This window comes from Ostrea edulis, chromosome 8 (genome assembly GCF_947568905.1).
Source record: "Ostrea edulis chromosome 8, xbOstEdul1.1, whole genome shotgun sequence".
In the NCBI taxonomy this organism is placed as follows: domain Eukaryota; kingdom Metazoa; phylum Mollusca; class Bivalvia; order Ostreida; family Ostreidae; genus Ostrea; species Ostrea edulis.
In genome coordinates this window covers 24,912,250-24,935,225 of record NC_079171.1, presented here as the reverse complement: position 1 = coordinate 24,935,225, position 22,976 = coordinate 24,912,250, and the positions used below count along the sequence as shown (strand labels likewise).

Sequence of the window (22,976 nt, the reverse complement as noted above, 5' to 3'; positions counted from 1 at the left end):
TACATGTACGAAGTCGTGCTGGAAATGTACACCTGTACAAACCCTTGGTAACACTGCCTTTTTCCTTCCCTGTCTTTATAGACACAAATACATTCCGCTTCAATAATGCAGATAAAGCATCTCGCTAAAATTTTTGTAACTTGACCAACTTAAACGTAGTCAAAATCTTGGCTCTGAAAGCATGTTTTACTATGCTACCGAGGACTGGAAATCAGGGTCTTTTTCATTGGTTGAATATCGCAATATGGAGTGGTAAACGTCCGATGTCATATAGAAGCCGAGACACACCTTCCAGCGAAAATACTGGCCTAGTGACCCACGGTAGGTAATCGTCTATAGCGACTGACCGTGGGTTTCCGACGAAGGGTCATAGGGGATATAAAGTGTAGGGGTGAACTACATCTATCTAAATACAAGTGTGCATACTCTGCATGCACTAGGATGCCAACGTCCATCTATCACATTATGTAATTTCCATGTCAAAATGAAAATTTGAAAAGCCTCGATATGGTCGAACAAACACACACACACACACACACACACACACACACACACACACACACACACACACACACACACACACACACACACACACACACACACACACACACACACACACACTCTCTCTCTCTCTCTCTCTCTCTCTCTCTCTCTCTCTCTCTCTCTCTCTCTCTGGACGATGAAACCTGTTTAGTGAGGACGTTCTCATAATGTCTAGAAGAGAATACACATGTAGTAGGGTGTAGTTTTATTCATATTCATTTTGCAATACTACAATAGGTGCATTTAATACACAGTAATCCCCAATCCTACTTAGTGGTGAGAGAATGATATAAATCATTTCAATATATTTGAAAGTGTTTTTAAACTAAATTATTTCACTTGATCATTATGTACATATTCATTAGTATCTTTTATATCATCAACAATATACACTGTTTAGTGCTACATACATACAAGACACTTTTACTCCCTGGTTCTTTATTGTTTGTAACCAAAGTTCTCTTTAAGCCTTGGGACATATATACCTGTGTGGTCACTTACAGACATGTGATTAAGGTGAAGGGGTTATTTAAACCAATAGTTGTACATGTTTTATTTCCCGCTAAAAAGTCTCTAGTCTTTGTTTATGCCAAAATCAGACTTCAGACAACTCTCAGAGAAGAAGGACTGCATTTTATATTGAGCATAACTTTAAATAGAATTGAAGATCTGGACATTTTGGACATATTACTAAGATACTGAATTGAAACCTAGAGCTTCATTAATTGACTGACGAGAGATTAAGTACTACCTTGTTCCACAAACAGGGTTTCTTTCTCTCTCTCTCTATCTCAGATATCCTGATTTTCAATTTGTGTCAATAAATGTAGAACCCAACCAGCCTAGCTGTCATCTTTCATTCAACCAGAACATAAACAGCCTATCATACACAGATATGTTATTGTAAAGGCAAAATTGTATAACTATAGGGACACCTATAAAAGTTTATATAATACTCTCTTTCGAATTGTGAAAAAATGGTTTTGAGAGAGAATATCAGTGAGTACATGTTCCCACACCACTAGTCCTCACTAATCTATTGTCTTGCATCTATCAGTTTTTAAATCAAGGTAAGCTACTGACAAACAAGTTGATGGTACAGGGATTTCAACAGTCCCGATTGAAGTCAGCATTTCTCAAATTCTATGGTCGTTATAACGATCTAGTTCGTCAATACAACCTCACATTGGGTCAAATGCTGTCTGACGTGTTTCATACCGATTGTTAAGCCGTTCTTGGCACACTGATTTTGACTGTGGATAACTCCGTTTACCTGATCAGGATATAGGGTTCATGGCGGGTGTGACCGGTCAACAGGGGATGCTTACTCCTCCTAGGCACCTGATCCCACCTCTGGTGTGTCCAGGGGCCCGAGTTTGCCCAACTATCTATTTTGTATTGCTTATAGGAGTTATGAGATTAATCACCTTGCATCTACATGCTGGGGATCACGTTTATGGGGATGTAATTGTGAGGACAAAATCTCTCTCTCTCTCTCTCTCTCTCTCTCTCTCTCTCTCTCTCTCTCTCTCTGATTGATTATACATTGTTTAACGGGCTAGTTGTATTCGGTGGGTCCGCGCGTCACAATTTTTCCGAAGAAAATTTATCGGTTACTTTTGATCGTACGTTTCGGGCTCAGTATTTCACCAGAAGTCACATGTGGTGAAGTCACAATAGGGGTAGTTTCGATATATGCACAGGTAATTGAGGCACGATGGATCATGCAACCCCCACCCCCAACTTCTACACACCTTTTTAACTTATGCATTATAAATATACATTGAATATCATCTAGAAAAGTAATAAATCACGTTTTATTTTAAGCGATTATAAGAGGAAATATCATCACTGATAACGAGATTTTTACTAATACGTAACAGATATTTTGATAATCTTTAATGTATATTTACAAAATTTAAGTATAAAAAAAGTCCATGCCCGAAGGCCTGTGGTTTAACAATGATCTAGTCTAAAAAAAAAAACCCTCTACGTCAATGTATAAATTAAACCCATTCTCATATATAATGCATACATTGGCCACTTTATCTGAAATGTTATCACTTCCTTCTGAATATATCAAGTACCAGTTACTTATTTAGGGTGTCGTATGCGCGGTTTCGGTTTAATATGACATTTGAAAGAAAAAACTGTGTTATGAGAGAGGGGGTTCTGGCTTCAAATGGGCCCAGGCGGGGTATATATTGAAAAATATGATTTTAACTATTTGAGTAGGAATTATATACACAAAAAGTGATAACAGTCGGAGGAGGGACTCTTATCTATTTATAGTAAATAATTATTTTTTGTCATTAAAGTGGAAACCACAGTGTGTTGTATCCTAGCACCTAAAATTGTAATCCATCAAATTTAATGTTCCTATCATGTATAACTCTGAATAAATCATTGATTTGGCAAGTGTCTTAATAGACCGAAGAATTGCATGTAGAAATTGTGCTATTTTTTCCATTGAATTAACATTGATACCGAACTTAAAGCTAATTCAACTGGTCGCGATAGACAGGATAAGTATATAACATATCTTTCTTTCAAATTCAAAACGTATTTAAGAATTTCCTATCTAAATCAAAATATCATATTACGGAGAGAGTTACATGTACCTGAAACATGGATGACAAAAGATATGAAATTACTCACCATATGATATGACTTTGGAAAGAAACACACATGATAAAAGGAAGATCAGAATCATATTCAATTCAAACAATATCGGTGCACAGGGATCCGACATGAAACATCAATCAAACGATATACAAACAGGAAGGAAAACTGTTTCGCTTGTATCTGATTAGGTCATGATGACATATATAAATAGCATTTGGAAGAGCCTTTGTATACATACGTACGTCGTTAGATGGGATCAAAGGGTGTGACCTTGTCAATGTGTCCGTCCGAAAAGCACTTTCAAATACGCAGACTCTGAACTGTCTGAATAGCTGATGACAAATATGTTTTATGATTAGCTAATATATAGCAATTACCACATAGAACAATTGTAACGTGTAGACGTCCCCCAGCCAAGTGCTGAACACGCTCGCCGTTGCTTAAGTTGCGTGATCTAGAGATACACTCTACCACATCACTAGAAAAGCTAGCTCTCTAGCGAGGCAGTATAAGTTCCCTCTTATACTTACCGCTACACAATTAATATCTGCATTCAGTTTTCACATTGCATTTCATAGAATACGAAAGTTGTAAAATCCGCACCACTGTAGACTGGAGTATTGTGATGGTCATCAATTCTGAGGGGGTGGAAGGGGGAATGGGTCGTTGACTCATCTAAACTTCTAAATGAGAGAGTTGTAGAAACGATATAAAAGCTTAAGTTCCTATATTGTTATAGGCATTAGTTGTAAAATGTTATTTATGTGACAATCAACTTCCTCAAGATATAGGGCTCACGGCTGGAGTGACCGATGAATAGGAGATGCTTACTCCTCCTAGACACCTGACGCTACATGTGGTGTGTCCAGAGGTTCGTGTTTTCCCTACTCTTAATTTTGTAATATTTATGGGATTTATGAGATTGATCACTGTTCGTTATCTTCACCTTTTCATTGGACAACTCCCTCACTTAATAATATTGAATGGTAAGAATATAAGCTTAGTTTAGTTAATGTTATTTACACCATGGAATGGTACATGGATTATATGGAACGTATTTATATATGCGCTGAAAGAGTGAAAATTAAGATATCATAAAATATTGATTTTTAAAATGAACTGATATACCTTTCTTCGAGCAACATAATGCCTAGAAGACAGCGAGTGATCTTTTCGAGTTTGTCCAAAGTAATTTGCTTCACACAATCGATTCATCGAATTGAAATGTAAACATCGCATTTTTCAAATTTATTTATCGAGACCGAGATCATTATTTCCTCTCAGTTAAAGAAAACAGGAAAATTCATTAAAAAACATTAACAAAAACACAACAACCTGTGCTCTACCAACACGAAACATACGTTGTTAATCTCGCGGCAAATGTTGTATTGGTGGCTACACTGAATACATGAACGATGTCCAACCCGGAATTTTTTTTTTTACACTTGCAATGAAAAAACCCCCATAAGAATATAGCAGAAGAGTAAGAAATATAGATATTACAGAACTTATATCAACCGGTGCATTGTTTTTGACGTAGAAACTGATGATAAAAATTGTTCGTACTTTCTGTTAAAATCCACTCAAAACTTCTAAATGATAAAGATTAAGGAATGTCGTTTTCATAAGGAAATAAATTAGTGCATGGAGATTATTTTGGTGTACAGAATAAAAATATCTTAGTGCAGAAACTTATCAACAGGATACCAGCTAGTGTCACACTGTCTGTAATTTATATTTGCTCGGAACTAGCCATTGACATGGGGTTATTGATATTGGAGAGACACTTCACGATTGCATTTTAAAATTTCTAGATGAAACAATGTAGAGAAAAAGTTGCCAATCCTCAATTGCATTTATACATGTAACTGTTAAAAATTACAAGTAAAAAATGTAATGTATAAAAGTATACAAAATAAACTTATTTCATTCAAATCAAATTCAATATTTACTCAGTATCCAATATGCTTGATGAATCAACGCAATGTACATAACTGTTGTTACTGCGGCGGTGATTGAAGACTATGAATGGGCTGACTCATTACAAAACAAATTCACAAAACAAGATGTTGACAACCCGTCAATAGGCTAATTATACAATGGGTAAGCGTAAATGCACAAGCGTCACAAACACTTCAAACGATCAAATGTGTAGTAAGTATAAGTGCAAATGGTTGGACATCCAACTCAACTTGTTAAGCATATTAAAATTTCGTGCAACGAGTATGCGGAAATCCACTGAGATCAGAAAACATCATTTCAAATTCACCATAACACCAATGCACGAGATGCACATTAGTTATGTACAATGTATTGCACGAGTTCATGGTTATCATGGCTGTATAATAAAGTGAAATATATATAATAAACAGTTGAAAAGTCAATGCAAAATAATTCCAGCATAGTTGCATTCTACCACTGGAGTTGAGGTGCGAAGAAAGCAACCATGACCACGTCCAGACAAGGTTGGTTGTTAACATCTTGTTTTGTGAATTTGTTTTGTAATGAATCAGCCATCTATCATATCCAGAATTCGAGTCTGTCAATTACGTTATTGACCCAGATATTTGTACCGTCAAATATAGTTATGTAGATGAAGCAGTTCTTATGATCCAAAATTTAGGTCGGGGCGTTTTTAGCTAAAGCTGACATGAAAAATGCTTTCCGTTTATTTCCCCTCAACCCAGGTGGCTTCGATATACTTGGCATTAAATGCAATGATCAATATTATTATGACAAATGCATGTCATTTGGTTCGAAACTTTTTTGTGCTCTATTTAACACAATTAGCACGTTTTTGCATTGGCTGCTGGTTAAGGCATCTGGTAGCCATACCATAATACATTACCTTGACGATTTTGTATTTGGGGGGACATCTCAAGACAAATGTAGACACACGTTACAGGTATTTCACCAAGTTATAGACCGGCTTGGTGTCCCTATCGCTCCAGACAAGACAGTCGAGCCAACTCCTTGTTCAGTGTTTCTAGGTGTTGAATTCGGCATGCACCTTATCCATGCAGATGCGAATGCCTCAAGATAAATTGACAGAGTTGGTTAAGATAATACAGGACTGCATTGGCACTAAGAAAATTACTCTATGTGACCTGTAATCTATTATTGAGTCATTAAACTTTGCTTGTCAGGTCGTAGTAGATGCTACTATTGGAGTTAGGAGGCCTAATTTCAAAATTAGGGTATCTACTGCCATGAAGTTAGTTTGGAGATGTGGTTACAATTCCTTAGTCAGTACAATGGAGTAACTACATTTCCGGATAGATTTTGGGTTGTTAATGACACTATTCATTTCTTAACTGATAGTGTTGGTGGTCAGTCCGGTGGAGTTGGTATTTTTTTAGGGTAAATGGAATTTTGGCAGATGCCCGCACCAATGGTCTGTGGTAGGTAGTCTTCAGGATTTGACGTTCTTGGAAATGTTCCCGGTGGCTGGTGCTCTATTAGTTCGGGGGGCATTACTGGCAAACAAAATGATATTGTTTCTTATTGATAACCAATCAGTAGTTCATATAATGAATAAACAAACCTCCAAATATCCAGATGTCATCGTTTTGGTCAGGCGATTTGTGCTTCAAATACTAACCTTAATATTATATTCAGAGCCGAGTATATAGATACAAAATCAAATGTCATAGCAGATTGAATTTCTTGTTGTCAGTGGTCTCGATTTCGGGCATTATCACCTCGGACAGATCCAATGCATATAATACAGCGTGTGAAAGCTTCAATCAGTTCAGGTATCAATTCCAATTACCAGTTGTTTGGACAGCCCCTCTAGATCACATTGTGCAATTTTTAGCATACTTGTCCCTCAAAGGTCGGTCACCCTCTTGTATGATAACTTACATGTCTGGTTTGTCTTGCATGTTCAAAATTCAAGGTCTGGTGGACAATACTAAATCCTTCTTGCTCGCTAAGATTTTGGAGGGAGCAAACAGGCTCAAACAGACTCAATACACTCGAGCTCCAATTACATATAACATCCTTATGAAGATCATGGAGGCACGGGCAACATTTGTACATCAAGCTACGAAAAATGCCTATTTCAGACTGCATTTAGCTTGGCGTTTTTTGGATTCCTGCGCGTAGGCGAATTAACAACTACATGACTTAAGAGTTCTGACTTAAGACCATTGCGACGTAGTGACATCGACATTGTTAGATTCAATGGCCGTCGCTTAATTAAGCTTACAATTCGACAATCCAAAACTGACCACTCAGGTAGGTCATGCACTTTGTTTCTTTCAGGAACGGGGGATGTTGCCTGTCCTGTATCCGCACTTAGCCAGTATTTACCAATCAGAAACACCACATTACCATCGAATAGTCCGCTGCTAGTGCATTTTGACGGTAATCCCCTCTGCTCTCTTGTTTAAATCTTTGAATGTTTGTCATATTAGCACTGCATGTTTTAAATCACATTCTTTTAGTACTAAAGCTGTCACCGAGGCAGCAATGAGAGGCATTCCAGATCAAACAATCAAGCAGTGGGGAAGGTGGAAGTCGAGCGCTTACACCACATAGATTAGATTTCCCTAATTCCAATTATTTACTAGCATTTGCTTACTTCATATGTACTAACAAACCTCAAGTTTTATATGTAGAAAGAAAATCATTTGGGTGTTTGGTTCTTCAATTGTCTACTGGGCTGCACACGCAGTGTCATCAACCGTCCAGGAGGGAAGCACCTGAACTTGCAACTGAGCAACGGCAGCATACTGTGGTTTTGGAACTAGGGGACTGAAATGGGAAGACTGAGAATCCTTTTTTGAACAAAAGTTAAAAACATATCCTCCCCCAGACTACCTGGTTGTACATCTGGGTTCCAATGATGTAGGAATTGTTCCTGCATTGGAACCTTTCCATTGCATCAAATGTTCGTTCTTAAGATGCAAATTGTTAGCCCCCAACTTGACAATCATATGGTCTGACGTTTGTATTGGCACAGTGCCAACGATGCATCTAAGGTCAAACAGTTTTTAAAACAAGAGGGGGGCCTTCAATTGATACCCTTCAATCACATTTGCTGACAAACAGCTGTTCAGGTACGATGGAACCCATCTTAATGAGTTGGGTAACTCTGTATTCCTCAACAATCTACAAGGGGGACTGGAAACCGTTACCTGGGGGGGGGGGGGGCGCTTTGCGCCAGTATCAAAGGGAGGCAATCCCTGGGTGCTTAGTGATTCCCCGGGTTGGCCGCATGGGTGTACGTTAATTTCAAATGGATTGTGCCAAACACTCGCCACCAAATGTTGCAGTTTGTCAATTCAGATTTTACCGCTTATCATCCATTCTGCATCATGGGTTAATATATTTCATCGATATATTTCCTTCCTAACAGACATGCTTTTGAAGATCTTATCCTTACATTTAAAAAAATGTTAACAAATAACGTTTTCAAGATTCATAAATCTTTTTTTCTATAAAATTAGGAAGTTTATATCTTATTCTGTTAGGCATGTTTTATTAGGTATTCATAATATGCACCAAATCAAGACAAAATTAGGACTCAAGAAGTTTTATTTGCAAACAAAACACCTTTTTTAACATTCCAGGGAAAATCACAAAAAAATTATACAAAGTATAAATTGCCATACAGATTACCTAATCCTGATAAGATTTTACTGACAATAATGCGTCTGGGACTAACTCTTAAGGACTTAGGAAACATATTTGGTATTTCATTTCAACTATGCAGTTCAATCTTTTCTTTCTGGAAAAATATTATGCACAAACACCTGCGAAACTGTGTACTCTGGCTTCCACGAGAATCTATTCAAAGGACTATGCCACAGTCATTTAGGGATGCTTTTCCCAAAACAATTGTGTTATTGACTGTACCGAGACATTTATTCAGCGTCCATTTTCCCTTAAAGCCAGATCTCAAACCTATAGTACCTACAAGGTACATAACACTGCAAAAGTTCTTGTATCCATAGCACCAAGTGGATACATTATGTTTGTGTCACATATTTATGGTGGAAGAGCTAGTGATATTTTTAAGTCATGTGAATTTTTAAATTTGTTACGGCCGGGCGATGAGGTAATGGCAGATCATGGTTTCACAATTGGAGAGGACCCTTTGTTCGCCGAGTTAAGTTGAATATTCCTGCTTTTATAAAGCTTAGTGAAAAAGAGACTGTGGAATCAAGACGTATTGCTTCAGTTCGTATCCACGTGGAACGTGCAATTGCCCGTATTAAGAACTATAGAATTTTGAACACAACAGTAGCTGTTAAATCATTTAAAAAATTGGACAAAATTATCAGTGTCTGTGTCGCTTTGTGCAATTTACATGGTGACTTAATTAAGGAGAATTCAATGTTCTAAAATTTGAAATGAAATTTGACCAGACAATCCGCATTGGATTAAATAACAAAAATACTTGTTTGAAATCTGAAGTAATGTTGTTTTGTTTATAAAAGCTGTACTATATTTTCATCCTTGAGGTAGCATGGCACATATTTCCTTTTGAAATAAACTATGGAATTGATATTTACTTATTTATGTATGAAATGTAATATCCAATATATTTTACAAATACAGATTGTGCTGCTTGTATTTTGATTGTGATGCATGTTTAGTGTTAACTTCAATATCACGCACCTGTTTTTATAATTAAAAATCCTGAAACCTCAAGAGACGGACCTGGGTATAAATAGCTTCAAAGCATTAAATTTTGTTCATTGGCTTTGATTACTTTAAAAGAAATCTACATTTTCTAAGCTGTCTCGCACGGTAAAACTCTAATTTTATATAAATTTAACTAAAATAATTTTAAATGCGATACAAACAAAGAAGGGTTATTATATGGAGACAAGGTACGTTACTGCTTTCTTTGTTGTTTTCATTGAAACTTTTGTTGGTTATTGTCATAATGGCCAGTCCAAAACAAGAGGACGAGGATAAGAAAGAGGATGATATCCTTGCACATAAAGGATAGGTCAATGAGAATCCTAATTACAGAGTTCTGACTGTTGAAGAGTATAATAAGTTAGTTACTAGTACACCGAAAAAACCTTTGGCATCAAATCCAGCATTTGGTACAGCGAATGGTCATATTCGTCCTAGAATAATTTGTTTTATCTACAGCAGTACAAGAGAGTGCCAGTCTTGGTGCAATACCTAGTAAGGAGAGTAAGTCAAGGATTTGTCCGGGAATTGTTAATCCTATGCTTGAAACTACAAATCTCATAACGTCTCTTAGCAATACTCAGGTGATTGTACCAAAGTTGCCTATTTTCAGTGGCACCGATGAACCACAAAAGGGTGGAGTGAAGTATGAGGTGTGGAGTTTCGAGATTAAGTGTCTGTGCAAGAGTGGTCAATAACTTGAACATGTTTTACTACAAGCTGTCAGAAACTCTTTAAGACTGATTCTATGTAACTATCAAAATTCAGTGGCCACGGTATGTCACAGATTTTGATGAAACTTTGTGTGTGATAGATATAAAACAAAAGAACATGCAAAGGTTTGACTTAGCAACGGTTGCCATGGAAACCGATCCTCTAACAACAGCTGGACAAGATATGTACATGTACATGTGTATGTGATATTTTGAATAATTAAAAATTAATCGCTATTGTTTATAAAAACAACAATGGTAAAAATTATTTTGAGCTGGGTTTTAGCTTTTAGAATTTTTTTTGGATTTATTTAATCCTTGAAAACAATAGAAATAATTATTTTTATGATGTATAAGGGTTTAATATATGTATTTTTTTTTAGAGAGGGATAAAATATATTTGCCCAGTCATTTGGTGTAAACTCATATGCTAGTAAAATGTATTGAATCTGACTTTAAAAAAGTACAGAAACACATTTGTGGAGAAACCAAAGATAAACACACAAACCAGTGCTTTCCTCTGGTGCAAACCAAAATACACCAGAAAGAGTTATTGCCCTTTGTAACACTCTCTTGCATTGGAGATATGAACAGCCTTCATTTGTTTTCAGTATGGCAGGAGGTGGAAATTGCAGTTTTTATTCATTTGTTCTTCAGAAGTTTATCAATATCAGATGCTCTTTGTTCACTTAATTCACTACCACGATCTTTATCTTCAATTGTGCTAAAGGATTCCAGTTTATTTCGTGGAATACAAATCCGTTTGACCTTTGCCATAGTCACCGGACTCTTAGCATGCAATCGTCTACGTAGTCGTAGAAAAAGTAAATGTGGAATTTGACGCTTTATTGCATCACATCCGACAAAAAAAATGACCAGGGAAACAGATGGCTGACAGACAGAAGCCCTGCCCGTTGCCGTGTTGTAACTTGTATTGACATAAGTATTCTATTTGATTTAGAATCCAAATTCTAAAGTAAAGGCTGAATAAAATGCATCAGAAAATTTGGCTTATAGTATATGAGATATATGAGACCCCAATTTATTTTATACTGCCAGACAGGCTAGTAAGCTATATTGTTATACATGTAGACTGAACATTGTAAGTAGTCCTGCCATTTACTGCATGGGTGTACGGATTGGGTGTCCGGGTAGTGCAGAGGTAGCGCTCTCGCTTCTCACCGATGTGACCTGAGTTCGATCCCCGTGATCGGCAGTGGTTGTGTGTGAGAGGGTATGGCGGTCGCCCGCTCGGACACGTGGGTTTCCTCCGGGTACTCCGGTTTCCTCCCACATAAATGACTCCCTAGCGCAAACATCCGTGCATCAAAAGACCACATTGGAAATAAGCTTTCGAGCTTTCATGGGTTATCCTTGGATTTATGTATGTATGTTTGTATGTATATATATACCGAATTAATATCTATTTTATTTTATTTACAATAGAATACTTGTTAAGTATGTACCCTACCTAACATTCACTCAGGGAGTTTCTTATCACATTTGCACAGAGTTAAGGATCTGTAAAATTGGGGAATACTTATAAAATCATGTTTCATGTGGACATTTTCAAAAGGATTAGGCTTAATTTATGATAATACATGTAATTCTAAGTGATGCCCTGTAACTCTCTCTCTCTCTCTCTCTCTCTCTCTCTCTCTCTCTCTCTGACTGTCAAATTTACAATAAAAACAAATATGTGAATGTCCAGGGTGCATTCTAGATAAAGATTGTTAAGATCAAATATTTTGGTGAGCCAGACTACCTTCAAGTTTGTTTACCTGTGGTAACCCCCACTAATATGTGATGGTTCTAATCTACAGAAGAAATCACAAAAATACTATTATGATTTAAAGTTTTCTAATCTCTGTAATATGGTGAAAGTAGGGGAAATTTGATGATTTTGAATTGGGTGCTGTAACTGGGCCCTCAAATTTTATTACATGTAGGTCCTGTCAACTGAAGTAAATTAAAAATTATTAAATGTAAATTGTAAATATTCAAATACTTTTGAATTCACACTTTTTCATCCAATAATCACATATTTTAGCCAAAGTATATGACCACTATTTTATGTAATTAATGTCTGCTTTTCTGTGTTTCAGCTGTATGAGCATCATACTGTGCAAATCACCTAAAGATGGAGTTGACCAAGTTGCTGACTTTGAGGAGGTAAGTATTCAGCATTAATACATACACATTGAGTGCATAATTTGAAATTCAAATTTGAATCCCAGTATTATAAATCCTAAAACAAATTAATAGATATGGGGAATGTGCTACATTGGGTTTAGTTTCTTGGTTAGAGCCTGCATAGAAACTGAATTTTCTAGAATAATCACATGAGACCATCCATTTTTTTATGCGACATGATGACTTGAAACGTTTTCATCACAACTTCCTGAAAAAAATTATACTTCACTTAGCATACTCAAAAAGACTAGTTGTTTTGTAGCCAATGACGTGCATATATATGTACACATGTGTATGAGCTCAGTGTTATTTGTAAAAAGGATTAATTCTAATAAGGCCAATGTTGAGAATCACTCAAGTGACCTACATATTGCTATTTGTCTGCGTCAGTCACCATAAGACGTTAATTGATCATTAATATTTTTTCTTGATAACCACCCTTCCAATTATTTTCAAATTTCTTTGAAGCATCTTTGGGACAAGGGGAACATAAATTGTAAATCTTAGGACTCTGGATTGACGGTACTTTTAAAAATCCTCTATACCAAAATTGAGAATTTTGTTTTAGAACCAGGCTTTGATTTCTTCAATTTTATGGAGAAAACTTTTCAAGATATGCACTTCATCAATTTGTAGAGTTGGGGAGGGGGGTATAAGTGTATTTGACATTTATTTTTGTCCAGATTATGCAATTAATACTGAGGATTTTAGTAGCAGTCTGTTTCTAAAACAACAGACATCTAGAACTAAGAGCACAATGAAAGCATACATGTGATAAGGAAGGGGGACTTCATAATATTGCCTGAAAATTCTTGAAAGTAATTTTTTTTAAATCCAAAGCTGAAGAAGGAAGGTGACAGGAGTTGATCTTTCAGTTCCATTCATCTGTTAACTTTTAACATTCATGACAATGCTTTAAAAAAAAAAAGATGGGGGAACAGCCTATCTATAGAACTATGTCTGCACGTAAAAAGTAACCAACTTTGTAATGATAAAAGGGGGCAGATCCATTGTTCAAATGTTGTTATGTGCCTGCTGATTGTTTTTGTGCTCATTTGAGTAATTTAAGTGCAAGAAGAGCTGTAAGTTGATGTACACAACATTTAGCTTTCAAAACATTGAATCACATGCAAAACAAATATTTTAACAACAATTGTACACTAGAGATGCCCACTCAAGATAATTAACATGCTTTGTTTATTGGTATCTGGTTTACATTTAGCAATAAGTAGTTTTCTTCAGTGTGAAACGATAAATTGATAATGTACATGTATGCGTTGGTTGTACATGTATGTGTTTTTAGGCATATCTTATTGCATGTTTTGTTGTGTTTGGTTGTCGAAAATATTGATAGAAATTAATAATGAAGAATTGCTGATATACTAAGGACATCATGAATCTGATCTAAATAATTTGAGGACTAGTTAATATTTCCATACTTTGTTACATCATGACCATACATTGCTCGCAAGAAAAACACACAAGGTCCACATACATGTAATCAGTGACTAAGACATTTTGTTCAGTTATACTATTTTCAAGTCATTACACTTAATTCTTAGAAAAATTCCTTAACTGACAATTGATTGCAATCAAAATTTGCAAATTTTCTACTTATTCCTTACTTCATACCATCAAATGAGGACAATAATGTGCTGCGTGTTCCCTGTAATCAGGGGGAAATAACTCATATAGCATTGTGAAAAATGAAGCTCATTGATCATTCATATACGTTTGAAATATTTTATGGTTATACAAGATTTTTTACAATAACTATTGAAAAAGACTCGAACACAATTTATGTTCATGTCATGCATAAATCTTATAAAATCATTGACTCCGCAAAATCTTATGACGTCACAGGAGGGTGGAACTACCTTAAATAAAGCTGAATTCCTATGAAGGAAAAGCAGAAAGGGGTAACAAAATTGCAAATTTCGAAAACACAGGGTTGTGAATGTGGGTCCAAAAGAGTCATATAGTGTATAACATGGATTTCGTAGCACTTATAGCTATAGTGATATTTTGCATTTTTTTGAAATTTGATGAATACTCAGGTAACCAATAAGGTCTGTGGACCTCTTGTTAATTTATGAGTATTAACACTATTAATAGTTCTTCAATACAGCATAAACACATGTATACAAACTGTATCAAAACATAACATCCTTTAGGCCATTCAACTTAATTAGTAAGATTATCATCCAGGGTCACCAAAAAGTATGGGGCAGGTGGGAGGATTTTATTTTTTTATTTTTATTTTCTGAGAAATATATTAATGACAAACGAGTTTTTGTCTACAGAAGTGCACAATTTAATGCCAGATATATAAAACTATACTTATTTCACAGATGATTTTTGAGGGGCGGGCGGGGATGATAATCTATCAATTAAGTAATTAATTAAGTGGTAAAATTACTATTCTAGCATCATGAATGATATTGTTCATGTAAATTTAGTTTAATCAAATTGAATTAGGTGTGTACTGTATGAAAATGTGAAAAATAGGATGAACTTTTCAATATTTGTTCAACACATTTTTTAGAACTTGAAGAGCAGAAGATGCATTCCATGACTCTTATTTGATATAGAAGACAAAGGAGAGCTCTTGAGAATGGAAAAAAAAACCTGCGAGTTTTACAGTCATTGAACACACCTCACGACACAAGTCCATCCTAATTCAGTAAACTGGTAGTCTATTCTTCTAAGGACACACCATGACTTAGTTAAGATCCAGTTTTGGTGTCAGAAGACTAAAACATTGCAAAATTAACCTTCAAGTGTCTTATGTGAGCCTACTGAATAAGGATTCATTACTGAACATTTGAAGGAAAATCACTATTATAATGATTTTTAAAAAAAGATGATTGTATTGTTTGGATGACACTGTGATCCATGTTTGTTGAATAAACAACTTTGTAAAAATGAGTTGTTCTGTGTTAATATAAATTTACTAATTACTGGTATGTCAACATAGATTACAGTAACACAGAACAAATTTCAATAAATTTTAAAGTTTCATGCAGTTTCTGCAGTAGAAAATGACACCTATTGATTGTCTGGTCCAAAGGTCACCAGGTGCAATACAATGCTCTGTACAATTGATGTCTGACCAGTTTCTTCAGAACCTTTTGATTGATAGTGATATTTCATACAGGAATTGGTCACTGGTAGTATATGACCCCTATTGATTTTGAGGTCAAAAGATTAAAAATGGCAGGGGCTTCCATGGCCGAGTGGTTGGAGCATAGCGCTCAAAATCACATGGCCTCTGTCGGCGAGGGTTCGAATCTCGCTCGCGCCGGTAAGTGAGAAAGTTTCCCAGTTTACTTTCGGAAGGTCGGCGGTCTCTTCCCAGGTACATTGTATCTGGGTTCTCACTTTCACCAATAAACACTGGGCACCACGAGATAACTCAAAAAATGTTGAGTGTGGCGGAAAATATCAACAAATCAATCAATTAAAAATGGTTATTTGCAGTGTAGCTAGTACTCTATGCAATGGTGTCCCCCCAATATCTTGAGTTCAATTCTGATATTTCATATGTTGGTTGGTTATGAATAGTAGATGACCCTAATGATTTCCAGGTCAAAGGTCAGCAAGTACAAGTTAGTACAATGAACATTTGATTAGTATCTGCCCAATATCTTGAGAAGACTTTTTTATATAGTTATTGATAATAGTTTACATGGTAATACAGTACATGTAATATAGCTCATTTATGGAAATGTTTGCAAATCTACTTGGTGTTTGGGGAGGGGGGGGGGTGAATACTGGATTACAGTTTATGTTTACATAGTTTTCTTTAATCACCCTAACTAATTTTTATTAATATGTTAAACTTCTCCATGTTTATTTTTGAAATATCAATTGCTCATATTGTTCATTTTGACTGAAAATGGTGTAGGTTGTATTAATTGTCATTAGTCTGAATTTTTGGCAAAATGCCCAAATCTACAGTTTACGTATTACAATAGATCAATTGTACTACGATTCACCATTAATCTTTTTATATATATTAAAGTCTTTGATATGGACATCCTTTGATGGCAGTTGATTATGCTGTATATATTTTCCAAATTATCTAAATTCATCAACGAATTCCAACAAAAAATCACTTTTTGGCAAAATGCCCAAATCTGCAGTTTTCGTGCTACAATAGATCTATTGCACTACGTTTCACCATTAATCTTTTTATATATATTAAGAGTCCTTGATATGGACAGCCTTTGATGACAGCTAATTATGCTGTATGTATTTTCCAAATCATTTAAATTCACCAACGAAATCCAACAAAAAATCACTTTTTGGAAAATTGCCTAAATCTACAGATTTCATGCTACTACAGATCAAATGCACTATGTTTCACCATTAATCTTTTTATATATATTAAGAGTCTTTGATATGAACATCCTTTGATGGTAGTTGATTATGCTGTATGTATTTTTCAAATTATCTAAATTCATCAATGAAATCCAACAAAAAATCACCTTTTGGGAAAGTGCCAAACTATAATACGTTGGTACAGCGGTCAGTAACACACTCTTTACCATAGGAGGATATATATATCATAAATAAGGAGGGAAGTTTATTGGGAATCGAGATTTATGGAGAAAATTAGTTGTTGTTTTTATTTTTTATCTTTTTTTATATACCACAAGGACAAAACATGGGTAAAACGGGCTGAATTTTGCAGTTCAATTAGCCCTCATACACTGCTGTCGGTTTCCATACCAACGGATGGTAGAAATTTGATGGTGGAGTTAAAATTGTGTAAGATCGTACGAGTAAAGTTAATACTGTGAAAATCAAAGAAATCTGTGACATTGAGTGGCCAGACCCTATCTGATTTCTTTGATTTTTACATAGGATTGATCTTAAAAGGTTTAGCTCGTTCCATGCTTGTACGCTAGGTTAAAAATCCTAATCTTTCAGATATTTTGCATAAGCTAGATGTATGTTTTGGTAATGTAGCAACCAATGAAAATCTAATCCACTTATTTTTCAGTGATTTGCAGAAAGAAACTGAATCCATTGTAATTTATGCATCTCGTTTGGAAGCAACAATATCAAAAGCTATTCATTTTAAGTTTATTGATGAAGTTGCAAAGGGTCCTATGCTTAGGAATGAATTCCGAAGTGGGTTAGCTAGTCAAACAATGAACATTTCTACCAGACATTTGTGTGGCTCCATTAAAGATTTTCAACCTCTTCTTAGGGAAATTAGAGAGGTGCAGCAAGAAGAAGAGAATACCAGAATTCGAGGAAACCAAAATCTAGAGCAGCAACATCTCATGCTGGAAGAACAGAAGTTCAAGAAAGATCTCCAAGCCATATTAGAACAGATAAGAAAGTTAGAGCAAACCATTAATTCATAGTCACCCAGCTTTCTACACATAACAAAACGGTTGAATGATTTAGAATGTAAGAGTTAAATTAACTTGGGGAGAGGTCAGAACCAAAGATTTGTTTAAAGTAAAACAAACGTTATTATAAAGGCAACAAAAAGGGTTACAGTCAAGAAAAAATCTAAATTCTCAAGCTGTAGATCAAGGTCACATAAGTCAGAGTGCAAATAGGTCAGATAGCAACCATCATAATCACCCAAAAAGAGTAACCTCTTCAGTTATGGGACAGACTGGAGAGAGTGCTGAATTTCACAGCCCTTAACCAGAAGGAGCCTCAGTGGTCGAGTGGCTAGAGCATCGCGCTCAAAATCACACCGCCTCTCACCTCTGTTTGCGCGGGTTGGAATCCTGATCGTGCCGGTAAGTAAGAAAGTTTCCAAGTTTACTTTCGGAAAGTAGGTGGTCCATTCCCAAGTACATTGTATCTGGGTTCTATCTACCGCCAATAAAAACTGGCCCCACCAGATAACTGAAAAAATGTTGAGTGTGACGGACAAACACCAATCAATCAATCAATCAATCAATCAATCGACGTTAGTCAGGAAACCTATTTACTAGAATGGTTGGACATTCATATGAATGTATGTTGTATGTTTGAGGTCAAGAAACCAAAGCCTTAGTGGACATAGGTTCAATGATAACTTGTATTTCTGGGTCATTTTATGATTCTTTAGAATCAAAACCAGAACTAAGAACCTTGGAGGATTTTAAGCTCAATGTATAGGGAGATGGAGGCAGTACTCTTCCATTTTCCGGTTACATAGAGGCTGAACTCAAGATACCATTTCTTAGTCAGAACCCATTCTATGTACCAGTACTTATTGGTCAAGCTTCACATGACAGTAAAGGTTCAGAGATACCAGTCATTATTGGCACTAATGTCATTAAAAATTGCAAGGAAATGTTTCTATAATGGAATACATTTCTGAAGTACCCAAAGCCTGGGACTTAGCGGCATATGCAGTGATGCATTACAGGTGAAATCTACAAATTATTTCCCAATCAGTGCTGGTCCCAATGAGGTCAAAACTATCAATGGTTTGGTCAGGAAATCGTATGTCATATATACTGCAATCGCAGAACAATAAGATGCATCACACTCTGGGAGTTTAGTAATTTGTCCTACAGTTGTGACTCTCAAATTCAATGTAGGAAAGGTATCTCGTATACCTGTGCGAGTGTGTAATTTATCTGCACAAGGTAGCAAGATCTTACCAACATATGTAGGTCAATGCTTTGATTTATTAGTCCAGTGAAGGTCATTGATGCGTGGAATCCAGAGTCGGATGACAGGATTTACCCAAAAGCGAAGGGAGGTAACTCGGATAATTTTGTGGAGACCTTGGGAGGAAAGATCAATAAGCAGAATCTTTCAAATACAGAAATTGAAAAAAAAAATGAGTTATTGAACAAATGAAAATATATATGTTCAACTTCATTTACTGACTAATGTAACACAGACATAGTAAATTATGAAATCAAACTTGCAGATAATGTTCCATTTAATGGGCCCTACAGAAGGATAGCGCCAGGAATGTTTGAAAGAAAAGATGAAGGCTGGTGCGAGACTTAAGTCACAAAGTCAATATTGTTTTAGCTAGAAAATATGACGGCTCTCTGAGATTTTGTATTGATCCTCGGAAACTAAACAGTAAGACTATTAAGGATGCTTACACTCTCCCTAGATAGACCATTGATACACTTATAGGCATCAGGTGGTTTAATAAACTGGATTTACGGTCAGGTTATTGGCACGTTGAAATTAAAGAAGAAGATAAACACTTAACAACATTTTCATTAGGTACTATGGGATTTTAGGAATGTAATAGGATGGCATTCGATCTTACCAATGCCCCTGTCACATTCCATAGGCTTATGAAATACTACACCGGTGACATGCATTTACAAGAGTGTCTCATTTTCTTAGATGACATTTTAGTTATTTCCAAATCATTTCAGGAAATTTCTTTTCCAATTTATTATAACGTGAACGTAAAACCCTCTAAGTACGACTTTTTATGAGTGAGGTAAAATATCTAGGCCAGATTGTGTCCGAACAAGGAGGTGAATCTGATACAGAGTCTGACAAACTTCGATAGTATATGCGGGAGAAAAAAATGAGATTAGGATAGGTGTAATATTTAAGAAATAAGGTATAATTTAAAAATATTTATCGGGATATAAATACGGGTTGGTCACGTGATCAAATTCCATAAAGCCCGAAGGGCTTTATGGAAAATTTGATCATGTACCAACCCGTATTTATATCCCGATAAATATTTTTAAATGATACCTTATTACTTATATTTACATTTTTGGTCGGTAACATTGCTGAATTGTGTTAACAACACGTTTCCATACATTTCAAATTGTTGACGTCCACAACGAAGCGTCATAGATGTTCAAAATGACGACATCACAAAACAAAGTTCTTTAAAATGAGAACTGTTTTAATTATTAAGACGCTAGAAAGCAAGTATATCAACATATACTTATACATTAACTCGGAAGTATATAATGGAAAACTCTTCCATATGTCTAATTTTAGGGGGTGGGGGAATTATGATTTAAACGGGGATGCGCAGTGTTACACTTAGAGTTGTGATGCGCTTTGACTTTTGAAAAGTGAAGACGTTGAAGACCGACTTTGAAAGATATTCTGTGGATATTACGGAGTTAACAGAAGACTGAGATGGAGGAACATGAAGAACAGGACGGCAGTCGTCAGGTGTAGGCAAATTATTTATAGACAGGACAGAGGACGGAACTCAGATGAATCTCCGGAAAGAACTGAACATCGCAGAGAATGTGGAACTGCACGAAGGTAAGGGACGGTTTGGATTTGGATATGTAATTGTTGATAAACATGAGCTCACTGAACGCTTCTTTTGACTCGATAATTTTTTGTAATAGGTTTTTAACGACGCCTTGCTTCGATGTCCCCACATAAACTTGGAAACCGACATCAAGCACTATCTATGGCTGCTGTGGCACGGAAGCAGTGTGGTGTGTAGGTCTTAATGCACTTTGACGACTTATCGGCCATACATCCTGTGAACGACCTTTTTGCTAAAGCCTAATGTCATCGTCTAGCAGTAGGTACAATTCCGCATCACCGATGACCAGGGTGAAGTTGTAGCAGACGAACTTTTAGACATACATTAGGCCTAGTAGGCTAGTAACTAAAGACATTGTTTACAGTTATGCTTTTATCAATTATTGATGAAAGTCCACTGCTTGGAATACAAATGAAACCGTAAATACATTTTGTGGTGTTGATTTCATCTATTGAAAGATTTCTGTAGTAAGTGAGAGCGATTGCTAGATGTGTATTGCCTTAGTAAAAATAGTACCTGTTACCTACTTTTAACAAATGTTCATACGCACAGCCGTGACCTCTGTTGACCCCGTAGTAGATTTATCCAGAAATAAATACGTATTGCTCGTAATAGTGTTATGTAGGAGAAAACAGTTGCAAATTGTAAATATTTAGAAATACAAAGTTGGATGGTACCGAGATACAACAGGTAGTAGCACCAGAAACTATGCGAGATTGCATTATGAAAGGTTTACATGATGATGTAGGACATCAGGGGAGGGAAAAATCCAGTTCGTTAGTTAAGCAGCGATTTTACTGGTTAGACATGGTTTCCGATATTATGGATAATGTAGAAGGTATATCAGGATTAAGGCCAGAGAACAGGCTACATCTGAACTAGTGACAATAAGAACATCGAGGCCTATTGAATTAATTTGCAATTTTTTGTCTCTAGAGAAGTCAAAGGGGATTCGTGATAACCGGTCATTTTACCAAATATGCTGCAGCGATTCCAACTCGTAATCAGAAGGCTTCTACTACAGCTAAAGCTCTTTATGAGAAATTTATTTGTTACTGTGTTTTTTCAGAGAGAATACATGCTAATCAAGGCCGTAATTTTGAAAGTAGACTGATCAAAGATATATGCAACCTTGCAGGTATAAGCAAGAATAGAACAACCCCTTACCACCCTATGGGTAGTAGTGGAACGATCCAACCAGACGCTGATAAAGATGCTAGAGACTCTCGAAAATCATCAGAAGGAGAACTAGAAATCCTATGTAAAGTCTTCGGTACAAGCATATAATGCAACCAAGCTTGATACGACTGTGTTTTCAACGCACTATCTTATGTTCAGTTGGCATCCCAGGCTTGCTGTTGATGCATATTTAGCATTAGATAGTCTTTTTGAGAAGTCAAAGAACAGAGAACATTATGTTGATAAACTGAAGAAGCGGTTAGATTTTGCGTATAAGGTAGCTAGATCAAACACGGAGAGAAATACAGATAGATACAAGACGAATTATGACTTCGGGGTGAGAAATTCCAAGTTCAAGATTGGTGACCGTATTCCTGTCAGAGTTATAGTGAAAAGTGGAAAATCCAAGTTATCTGACAAATGCGAGCGTGACCCATGCATTGTAGTGTATATTTCCAATCCAGATATTCCAGTTTATAGAGTCCAAAAAGAGTCAGGAAAGCTCTGCACAGAAATTTATTGTTACATAAATGATATTGTTTTTGTTTCCTTGAAATTGGGAAGTTGAAATAGTTAATTAATATACTGATACATAGCACGGCATTCAAACATTCAAAAAGTTGTGAATGATCAGTTTTGTCGGAATATATTTTACATGTGCTCAAATTCTTCTCTTTTTATGAGGGGTGAAGGTGTTTGAGTATATCCAGAAATACATGTAGTCATATTGTAATGGTAATTTATTTTTAGAGTCATAGAGGATATATTTAAAAAAAAAAACCCACGGTAATTAAAGTATAAGCAGATTACAGTCTCACATGAAG

General features: G+C 35.9%; 1 protein-coding gene across 1 annotated transcript in view; it reads right to left on the bottom strand.

Moving 5' to 3' along the window:
• The window catches only part of LOC125662368 (cell death abnormality protein 1-like), a 32,294-nt gene extending 28,952 nt beyond the window's left edge, over nt 1-3,342 (bottom strand). The window contains exon 1 of the mRNA XM_056147246.1: nt 3,202-3,342. Coding sequence (XP_056003221.1) covers nt 3,202-3,295 — 94 coding nt within the window. The 5' untranslated portion in view covers nt 3,296-3,342. The remainder of the gene's footprint in view (nt 1-3,201) is intronic.
• Nucleotides 3,343-22,976: the final 19,634 nt, after the last annotated feature.